The sequence below is a fragment of the Nicotiana sylvestris genome, chromosome 6 (genome assembly GCF_000393655.2).
Source record: "Nicotiana sylvestris chromosome 6, ASM39365v2, whole genome shotgun sequence".
NCBI classification, from domain to species: domain Eukaryota; kingdom Viridiplantae; phylum Streptophyta; class Magnoliopsida; order Solanales; family Solanaceae; genus Nicotiana; species Nicotiana sylvestris.
Genome location: NC_091062.1, coordinates 25,191,439 through 25,202,733, shown reverse-complemented (window position 1 = coordinate 25,202,733; position 11,295 = coordinate 25,191,439). Strand labels below are relative to the sequence as shown.

The 11,295-nt window shown below is 34.7% G+C and overlaps 1 protein-coding gene and 1 non-coding gene across 2 annotated transcripts; one reads left to right on the top strand and one right to left on the bottom strand.

The window, feature by feature from the left end:
* The first annotated feature begins 1,609 nt into the window (after positions 1 to 1,609).
* LOC104235450 (uncharacterized) lies at positions 1,610 to 4,951 on the top strand. The gene is made up of 2 exons (XM_009789229.2): positions 1,610 to 2,015; positions 4,690 to 4,951. Exons 1-2 carry the CDS (start codon positions 1,772 to 1,774, stop codon positions 4,917 to 4,919), a joined length of 474 nt encoding a protein of 157 aa, XP_009787531.1. The 5' UTR covers positions 1,610 to 1,771; the 3' UTR covers positions 4,920 to 4,951.
* Positions 4,952 to 5,780: 829 nt separating this feature from the next.
* Positions 5,781 to 5,853, bottom strand: TRNAV-UAC (transfer RNA valine (anticodon UAC)). The gene has a single exon. It is a non-coding gene; the product is annotated as a tRNA-Val (tRNA).
* Between the last annotated feature and the right edge of the window lie 5,442 nt (positions 5,854 to 11,295).

Here is an 11,295-nt window from a genome sequence, read left to right as displayed (position 1 = left end):
GACGGATGGAAGAAGGATATACCCAAACAACCCATGTGGGGGGAGGGGGGTTAGCAGAAAGGTACTTATCTTCGAAGTCTTTAGTTGTAGTAAGCCTTCTGGGGATAATGAAGCTCACCGTAGGAGGAGCAGCATCATCAGTATTCTTTTTGTTTTTTGAAGCACTGGAATTTCTGGAAGAGGATGCCATTATTATCAGAAGGAAGTAATGGTTTTTCTCTGAAGAAGAAGATTAAAGGAAGTTGTGCGAGTTGAGTAAAGAGAGTTTGAGAGAGTTTAGAAAATTATGAAGTGTAAAAAGGAGAAGATTGATGCGTATAAATAAAGATATAGGCGGCTAAGATTGTGGCCATAATTGCCTTAAGAACTAGCGAAAATATTGCGGAATCATGGGATGACGTGTGTTTAGGGCATTAAATGCGGAGAGACGTGCATCTAATTAACCGTCAGAAACTTTATAGAGGGGGTTAGAGAATTTCCCGCCAAGAAAGCTATCTTCACTAACTTTCCGGTGACACAAGGATGTGTGCCACCGGAAAGCAAAGGGACTATCTGTATAGGGTAAAATATGTTCATATTAAATGCTCACATAATAAAGTGACACGTGGAGCCGAATGCAGATAGAAAGCAAGGCGAATGGCAACCAGGTCCGAAGGCAGCAATCCCGTTTGTGTCTGAAGGGAATGATATCCATAACGACAAAATAAATGTCTGTCACCCAATAACATTTAATGGAGAATGTCCTATAGCATTAACTGCGTAGTCCGTTACAGAGAATATGATATTCATTGTCTGCTATTACACATTCTTCAATGACCCCCATAATCGTCATTTAAGAGGGACTTGATCCTAGAACTTTATTTTCTAGGAACAATTATAAATAGTGAGTTCAACAGCCATTGTAAGGAGAATTTTCTGACAAGCTCATACTATACACTGTTCAAAACTCAACAATATTTTATCTTCTTGCTTATTAATATCGTTATTACTGTCTCCGGAAGCTTTGCTCCTGGAACCAGGATTTCTGTTGTCTTATCTCGATTTCAACGCTAAGTTTTACATTCTTGTTTAATTTATTTATCATTTTGGGATCAAACCGATTCACTTGTGATAAACCACGTATAAATTCAATTGTATTGTTTACGAGTAAACAAATGTGTAAAATTGTATAAAATTATTTTATACATTATTTTTGTATTACTAATTTATATACTAATAAACAGTATAAAAACAATGTACATTATATTTCTAACTATTAAAATGTTAAAAATATTTTTAAAAAATTGCAAAAATAAAGTAAAGCTTTTAAGATATGCTAATGTTAAAAACTTTTCGGGATGAATAGAAACATAAAATTTTTAAATTTTTTGAATTAAAATTAATATATTTAGAGGATGCTTAATATATTTAAAAACTAATAAAAATATGGTCTAAAAAAGCTCATTTTGACTCTATAGTTATTATGACACCTAAAATTGAATGGGTGATTTGCACAAATAGGATACTTCAGTACCACTTTTGATTTTTTGACTCTTGATAATTTTGTGGGAAGAATTTCAAGCCTAACAAGTGTTACTATTTGCTTGCCCATTGTCCGTGATACAAGCAAGGATAAAAAAACAAGAACATTCATCTTTGGGGTCAATGGATGTAATTTCCTAAAATTTGAATCGAGGGAGTATTTTTTGTGACCCAGTTGAGTTTTGTTATTAACCTAGTTATTATATACGCAGAGTCAAAGACCCATCAGAGACTTTAGGAAATCCAAGAAATGGAAACGGGAGTGATAGTTGAACTGCAGAGAAACTCACCACATTGGGCTAAGGTAGTTAACGAAATAGTGAGAATAGAGAAGAAGATTTTCCCTAAACACGAGTCATTGGCTCGATCCTTTGATGAAGAACTCAGAAAGAAGAACAGTGGGTTGCTGTACACCCAAGTAGGTGCAGATATTGCTGGTTATGTCATGTACTCTTGGCCTTCTTCCCTTTGTGCTTGCATCACTAAATTAGCAGGTCTGAATAAAGCGAACCCCTTTTCATCTTGCTTAAGTTTTCCTGTTAGTAGTTGGTCTTATTCTTGAATTTATCTTATTGTTCTTTGATTGGAGTTGGTATGATTACTTAAGTGTTATGCTTTTTCGGAGTCTTTTAGCCCATTTAGAGATTTTTATACTAATAGAAAATATAAATAGCTTCTGATACTCTTTATTTTTCTTTTATTCTAGTTAATATTGGAGTGAGATAATTTAAATGATGAATTATGGTAAGTGAGATTTTTATAGCCAACCTAACTTGTCTGGGAGTGACGCATTGTAGTCATTATTGGTTGTTCTTGGATTGGAGTCTATAAGCTGATATTAGAAAAATAGCTTTTTGAAAATATAAAAGAAGATAAAATGCATTCACTGTTGAGGTATCCTAAAATTGATGCCGTGGGATTAGGGATGAAGTCAAAAGGCTAATCAGTTCTTGTTGATGACTGGAATTTTTATAGTAACAACAACAACAAACCCAGTGATTTCCCACAAGTGGATCTGGGGAGGGTAGTGTGTACGTAGGCCTTAGCCCTACCCTGTGAGGTCGGGATTTTTATAGTAACACTCCAAATTCTGGTCTGGGACTGAAGTTAAGGTGTAATTTTCGACTACATCCAAATGTTTTGCTGGGAAGTTGAGATACTATTCTGCTGCAATTACCAAGTAACATTTGATTGATTGCTATCTCACAGTGTAAACTGGAAGTTGCAGCTAAATTGCTACTAAGTTTAAAAAACACACGTAAAATACTTATTCTCCCATGAGCATGGTTTTGGGCTAGGTAAATGACCACAGGAGGAGGATTCTTTTTTGTTTTGGTAAATGATTTCATACGCGCTAAAGCAGCAGAAATCAAAACAAATAAAGAGGAATTGGGCCATCTTTCCTAGAGAAGCCGCCCGTCTTTCACGCTAGCGGTATGCTTCTTCTAGCTCTACTGCCTAGCTATTTCTTCAATATGATAGAGGAAGCTTTTGGTCCGTACCTGTACAACTAGGGAGTGGGGGAAGTTGAATAGTAAACTAAATGAAGATGAGTCTCTAGGCTTAAGAGCGGAGGCAATAGCTGCCTATTCTGCGGCACTTATTCCCACAGCCTATAAGATTAATAACTGGCAATGGCAACTATTGCCTCTCTGTAAGCTCTCTAACTTGAGCAACTACTGGTAATCATAATTTGGGATGGAGAAAGGATTTGTAAATCACTGGACTTACTTAGTTTCCCAAAAGATTACTCTGCTTGTAATCGTTGTTGACATGCTGGTCTATGAAACTTGAACCAATGTGACTCACAATTAGGTTGGGAACTAATTTTGGCATGAAGAAGTTGAATTCATGGAATTGCACCAGCTCTGGGTGAGATGTGGATAGGACCAATTGGTGAGATCAGATAGAAAGTTATGATCATGACTCATCAGGAACTCATGTCTGATGTGACGTAGCATATGAGAAAGCACAATCAGTAGTGTGAATGTGACTATAGCTTGAACATTCAAAAGATAAAGATACTTATTCGGAGAGCCTGAATCTGTAATCAAGTTGTCTTTCTAAGAAGAACATGCTTGAAGGCATTTGCCAACAAGTTCTAATCTGTGTGAACAGATGGGTAAGAAAAGTTGCTTTTGCTCATTCAATGCATTTCAATATAGCTGGATTGGATGAGCATTTTATGAAGGATCCAGGTCTAATAAATTAGAGAAGTGTCATGCATTTTTCCTCTTCGAGCAAGCTGATATGTTAATAATGATGTGTTGGCACCTCCGGAACAAAGAATTGAACAGGGTGTTTAGCAGTTGTAATTTGTAAAAGAGATGCTGCCGTAGTAACCCGATACAGGTGCTAGTGAGAGGTAGCAGGTATTCTGTGGAATAGTTTAGGTCTGTGTAAGTTGTGGCCTGGACACCATCGGCATTGAAAATACATCCATAATCATTAGTTTGGCTACTGAGGATTTGTATGACTAGGTAGGCTATTTCATGCTGACCAAAATCTGACCTTGTTTAACATGCTACTCAAATTAGGATGACTAAAGCTTAATTAGCTACTATTGAGGAACATTGAACCTTGAAATAGCTAGCAGTTTGTTTTTAAGGAATTTTGCAGGAGAGTTCAGTTAAATCTTTCTCTGACCCTCATCATATTAAATTGCTCGGGAAAGAAAACAGGTGAATTGGTATTTTTATTGAGTATTCCTGATAGGTCAGTTAAGCATTGTCTATCATCATTTGCATAGAAGAGAAAACCTTCTTGCTTGTGATGTTTTTTTTCCTTTTTTTTCCGCTTTTGGAAGAATTGCTTTGGTTCTCTCAATGGTTGTAAATTTGTTATCATGATTTTTTACCCAAAAATAAAATAAAATTAACCTTTAAAGAATTTAAATGGAGAAACATGGTTAGTGAGGATCCATACAGCCGACTCCAACTTGTTTTGGACTGAGGCATAGTTGTTGTAACTTCTTTAAATGTTTAAAGGGTTTTTTTATACTACATGCCTGTCGCTTTCCTGTTTGTTTTCTCATCGGCTGCATAAATCAGCACAAATTGAGATAGAGAGGGAAGTTCATATACAGTGTTTCCTTTTTCTTTTGACAAATAAAATATATTCGTACGTTTACTGATGCATCCTTCCTCTGGGGCTGGAAATAAACATCAGTGAAAGAGAATTACAGGGGACAAGGCCATGGAGAAAAATTGCTCAAGGCGGCGGTGCAGAAATGCAGAACAAGAAATGTTCATCGGATATCACTTCATGTAGATCCTACAAGGACTCCAGCAATGCAGCTATACAAGAAACTTGGTTTTCAAGTGGATACTCTTGTGGAGGGCTATTACTCTTCAGATAGAAATGCCTATAGGATGTATTTGGATTTTGACATGGAATAGCATAGTGAAATAAGAGAGAACTTTTATCTTTCCCCTGATTCAGCAGCTGCTCATATTCTTTAAAATGTGCAACAGAGATTTGTAGAAATGACACCAGGTAGCCACTCTAAAGGGCTGCTATTTAGGAATTAGCCAATGCGTCCTGAATTTTAGTTTTTAAGGACAAAAATGTTTTGCATTGTCCTGAAGTTGAGATTTTTAGTTAAAAATTCAGAGCAAAATAAGTACTGGCTTATCTCTAAATAGCATCCCTAAGAATAACTATCTGTCCACTTGCCCCCAGAGATTTCTAACTTCCCTTACAAACGTCTGGCTGGGAAAATTACATTCACAATTGGCCTTGAAATTTCACCATTGTTATATGCAATATGCCCTCAAATTGAAATAGGAGAATACTAGGAAATGCCCAAAGAAAGCACAGTAGAATTTGATAAATAAAGCACACTGAAAATGGTAAGAGTTTTGAGTGCAAAATAAAAGCATGTGTGCCTTCTTGCAAAGCTAAGCAAGTAAATAAGAAGAGCTTGGTGGAGGAAAATAAAGTGGCAAAACAAATATTTTCAAGGTCTGTAGCTAAAGGAAAGTTCTCACTTTCTCTTGAACCGGGAAACACCACTCTCTAAGTAAAGGTAAGATTTTTAGCCCTCTAGATCATTCCATCTAACGTACAATAGGAACAACCGAAAAAAGGGCCAAGCCTCTGAAATATCCAAAGAAAGCACGCTAAGATCTAACAATTAAAAGAAAAATGAAAAAAAGAATTTGAATACCAAAGCATAGCTTATTCTGTATCTTTTGCAAGTAATGTGTACATAATCATAACTAAAAATGAAGAAATTTGATGTGGAAAAGCAAAAAAGATGTTGCTGCCCAGGATCGAACTGGGGACCTTTAGTGTGTAAGACTAACGTGATAACCACTACACCACAGCAACCTGTCTGCTAATAGTGATGTTATTTTAATATATAGTAAATCTAATATTAAATCGTAAGTACATGCTTTTTAATTGGTATAGGTCATGGTTTCTGTGTCCCTACTACTCGTGATAGAAGTTTTAGTGACTGCAGATATACAGTTAAACCTATGGGTGTCTAACGGGTGGGCCGGGCCGGCCTGGTTAGGGAAATTTAGTACCCGTACGGGTTGTGGTCCGGGCCGGTTACAGGTTGGGGCATACCGGATTTAACGGGTTCGGGTTCATCAGGGTAAAAATTGAACCGTAAAGGTTACGGGTACAAGGGGCCGGGCCGGACCGGGTTAGTGTAATTTTTTATTTTTTTATTATTTTGTATAACTATTGTAAGTTATATTAATATAAAGTAAAAATATAAAGAATACAATGAAGATGAGAAAAAATTGCACTTATAAATTGCAAGCGCTACATTTATTTCAAAATTACAAAATTGAAGTTTGCATTTAACAAGTAAATTAACAAAAAAATAGTAAAACTAAATTTTCATGCATAATAATACTTCAAATTAATCTAACAAACTAAAACATTAAGCATAAATATGTCTAATAATTTTAAATAACATAAATTGTCTCAAATCAACTTAAATACGAATTTCCGGAGGACGCTCAAGACAAGTCTTCATATGCCTCCTTAAACTGCATGTGCCACACTTTGGACGAAGATTTAAGATTCGACCACAATTCTTGCACTTTACTTTCTGAACTTCTTCATTTTCTTCCACCAACTCAAAGTGTTCCCAAACATATGAGCGCACTCTAGAAGTACGAGGCATGATTTAACTTCAATTGAGAATTTGAGATTGAGAAATGAGAGATGAGTGAAGAAATGAAGAAGAGGGAGAGTGTATTTATAGTTTTTCAAAGGGGTGTTAATTTAAAAAACAAAAACAAAAAATGGGCTATTCGTGCAATTCAACCGTTGGGCAACAACCATAATGGGAAATGGACCGTTGCCAATAGTCAGATTTAGGCCCACAAGTAAAAAAAAAATAGTTACCTTTATACCGGTCTGGGCCGGTTAACCGGATGAACAAATGATTTGTGTCGAGCGGTTTTGACTGGTCCGGTTAACTGGTTGTCAAAACATGAACGGACCAAACCTCCTACCCCTTTAACCCAGCCCCACCCGGCCCCCTTGTACCGGTCCAGGCCGGTTCCGGTTTCAACCGGTCTGGGCCAGTCTGGAAATGGGATGACCCGGCCCGTTAGACACCCTTAGTTAAACCTCTCTATAACAGCCTTATTTGTTCTGATATTTTTAGATGCTATAGTGAAGTGTTGTTATAGAGGACATATATTATAACATAACATAATAATTGGTTGCGAGAAAAACTCGATTGTTATAGTGAATGACTATTATATGAGGATACTGTTATAGATAGGTCTGACTGTACTCTTGAACAGAAACTAGGAAGTGGTATATATGGTATAAAAAAACACCTCATGTTTGAATCTTTTGATTGTGGTTATTGAGGGAAAAAATCCAGTCTAGTAATATTGCCTCAGGTAATATTCAATAAACTTTTAGATTTATGTCATGGGGATCATAAAATAATTAATGGCTAAGATTCATCTTAAATCCTATACTTATCAAAAAAAATTAAATTGGCAAAAATTTCAAAAAACAGTCGTTAATATTAATCATGTTTCTTACTTTTAAAATGCAAAATAAAGCAAAATATGGGCATCAGATGAATTTTCCGAAAAATTATTGTTAAGAAATTTGATAATATTTGGCATATTATCACCACGTAAATAGAGAAGATGGATACTTGTATTTGTAATTTAGTGTATTATTTGTAAAATTGCTTTCAAAGCATAGAAGAAATGTCATTCCAATATAATCATTTATAGAGAGCACTGCATATTACTTTATTTGTAGTTAAAGTAATAAACATGAATAGATTACGGCTACCGCTAGTATATATATTTTCATTATTAGTTTTTTTGGTAACTATAGGAATTGATATGAATCGTAGCCATTAGTTATTTTATATTCGACGTGGCATAGTGTTAGCAAGTACACTGTATTTGTAAAATAATTCTGGAAATATAAATGAACATAAACAGAAATGAACAACAAAATAACATAAAACCAATTCGAGCCCACTGAATTCACAGTGTTTCCTTAAGGAATTTAATCCCCTCCTAGTACCCAAGGTTATGGATTATTTCCTCCCAAGATAGAACGAATTACACACTGGTGTAGTGGTACTTCAAACCCCAGTGTTTCAGCGAACAAAAAGTTCGGTAGCAAATCACACTTACTGTTGCTTTGTTTGATGCTAAAAGTATGCAGAAGAAGGAGAAGAAACTCAGAAAATCGTATGGAAATTCTGAGTAGAATAGTGTTGTATTTATAGCCAAAGTTGGGCTGAAATCTGAAGAGGTGCAACTCTTCAGAATGGCTGTTTATGCAAAACGGCCACAACATACATGCCATTACATAAATGGCTATTTGCTCAACAATAAAGAGGGAAAATTGAAGAGGGTAGTTAATTTTCTGTTACCAAAACAGAAAAACGGATTGAGAATTTAATATTAATATTTATTTTAATATTAATATTCTTTTATTAAAACAAATATTTAATAACATTTCTGTTAATATTTTACTATTAACAAATAAATTTTGTCCAAAAAAATAATCAATCAATTGACTATATCCGAAGCCGAAGCCGAGCGAGCGACGATGACGACAGCGCGAGGCTTGCCTTCTTCTCAACCCTTTAAGAGTTAGAAGAAAAGCAATTGCTTATATACCCATAAAAAAACTCTTCCTCTTCCAATATGGGACAATGTCCCTTTGCCAAGGGGACAAACTTAAAATTTCACTCAAAAATTTCATTTCTCTCCATTTTCCATTCACCATCTTTTAAGTATTTAATATAATTAAATACATAAAACCCAACACATAGATCTAAATAGCTATTGAATATTACTTGAGGCAATATTATTTGACTGGATATTTTTCCGTTATTGAGTTGGACCTATAATATAATTTATTGATTCACGAAAATTCAGTAGCTTTTGTCCAATCCCACTAAAAATTGGAAGGTCCTATTTTTTATTCATTACTCAATTATTGGTATATATCGAATGGCAAGTTAAACCCTACGTTTTAGAAAGAACTTATATGCGCCGATGGTATAAAGAATATTTTCACAATCCAGCTTTTAGTTTAAAAGGGAATTCCAAGCAACACTTTATAATAAGCATTGATTAGTAATTAATTTAAAAAGTAAGTAACATGTTATAATATATCAAATCATAGTAATCGTGTAAAGATTATTCACACTATTAGCAAATTGAATTCGAGTCTTGAAATTGGCTCTTAAATGAAGAACTTTGTGTGAACAACTCTACATTTGTATATGGTTACATTACAAAGATGATGAAGAAAGTGTTTTTATTAGGAAATTTTGATAAATGCTCACCGATACAGACTATAGAATTGAATCTACCCATTATGAATATGATTCCACATAAATAGATTTTTATTCCCAATTGACAAGTGATGGAGTCAAATCGCTATAAGTACAAACTACAAAGTATAAACCCAGTAAAACATGAATTAATTGGATCTTTCTGTCCTCATTTCCTTTCTTAGAATTGTAAGAATCATGATATTCCAGTATATTTAAAGAACAATCATATTATGTTTTTGACATTTCCATTGGCTAGAGAGCAAATCGTGGATATGATTCTTCTTTAAATACACCAAAATGTTATAGTTCTTACAATTCTGAGAAAGGGAACGAGGATAAAAGAGTCGAAGAGAGAAAAGAGAAGGGAACTTGAAAGTGTAAATAGTGTTTAACTCTTTCGGCATTTTCTGTGTGATGTTTGTCTTTCATGTTTTCTCGCGCAGAACTTATATAGGCGTGATGGGAATTTAGAGTTATAGAAGAAAAGGAAATCAAGATTTAGTGAACTTAAATAGTTGCCATATTTTTGAGATATTAGTAATTAGAAGAAGTTTTTCCTGAGATTTGATTTTGAGATAAATGGGAAGTGTTTGGATTTTGAGGAGAAGAAAGAAAACATATAAGAAGAAACATAAGACACAATTCATAAAACAACACTTTGCATAATTGCATAACTTTATCTTAATCTTCATTTTATTAAAAAGAAAAACTCATGACTTGATTTTCCTTTTTTATATCAATTAATTATGTTACAGTGCACTACTAGGGCCTCTACCTTCATTAGATAGGAGTAAGGTCTGTGAACACATTATCCTCCTCATATCCCAAATATGAAAATATACTGGATATGTTGTTGTTGTTGTTGGTGCACAACTAGGGCTTGAATTTAAATCCCCCTCTCCATATGGGTTCACAATTAAGGACAGATTGATCCACATCTGTATTAATCTAATTTGATCAAATATTCAAGATTCAATAAATTCATAACTTCTTTAGTGACATAGTTAAACTTATAACGACATTTGCTAAGGAAAAAACAAAGAGACTATGAGTATACAATATATTTACATGCAAACTAAAATAGAACAAATATAACTAAAAAATAGTTAATTAAGAAGTCGACCAAAAGAATAGAAAATTTTAGGCGCTCAAACGTGGATCACAAATTTTAACCATCAAGAAGTGAGTTAGAATAAGAGATTAAGAAAATAAAATGGGTTTATTTGCACAAATAGTAACTTATGTGGTCTTGTATTTAGAAGTTGGCTACTTTTTAAAGGCAGAATGACCTAAATGACACATATACTTATCACACTTTGTCATGCTGGTCCCCAAACTTCACTTGTTTTCATCCAGACACTTTAACTTGATCAAAGTCTATATTTTAAGCCCCTATGACCGTTGACCAAGCACATGTGGCAACAAAATGGTTGAGCTGGACAAAGTGGGTGTAATTCACGCGGACAACGAGCGTGCATATTAAAATTTTGAACAAGAAATAATTAAAATAAGAATAAAAAAATTATGAAAATAAAAATGAAAAATAAATTAAAAAGATAAGGCAGAATGGCCTAAATGGCACTTGTACTTCACCCACTTTATCATGCCGGTCCCCAAACTTAGATACTTGCCAATTGAACACTTATACTCATTCAAAACGTGAATAATAAACGCTTATCTAAGGAGGCTGCCAGTGTGTGTATGACAATCGCCTACACGTAAGATGTCACGTCAATAAAATAAAACCACGTAGGCTCCAAGTCACATATGATGGCCAAATAGGATAAAAAATCGGCAAAGGATTATTTACCCCCCCCCCTCCCCAAACCCACATTTTCCCCTCATTTTATAATTACCCGCGTACTTGGGGCTTAGATAGTATCGAACAACAGTGAGTCTCTCCTCTCTTCTCCGTCGTTGTTGCCGGGATTTTCATCTGTACTGTTGTTATCAAAGTTTGTGGGGTAATTCTTCATTTG

What these genes read in the sequence shown, in the direction of transcription:
- LOC104235450 (XM_009789229.2), top strand. Translation starts at nt 1,772, where the DNA reads ATGGAAACGGGAGTGATAGTTGAACTGCAGAGAAACTCACCACATTGG. An exon ending in TTGCATCACTAAATTAGCAG is followed by an intron (nt 2,016 to 4,689) that starts GTCTGAATAAAG and finishes AATAAACATCAG; the next exon opens with TGAAAGAGAATTACAGGGGA.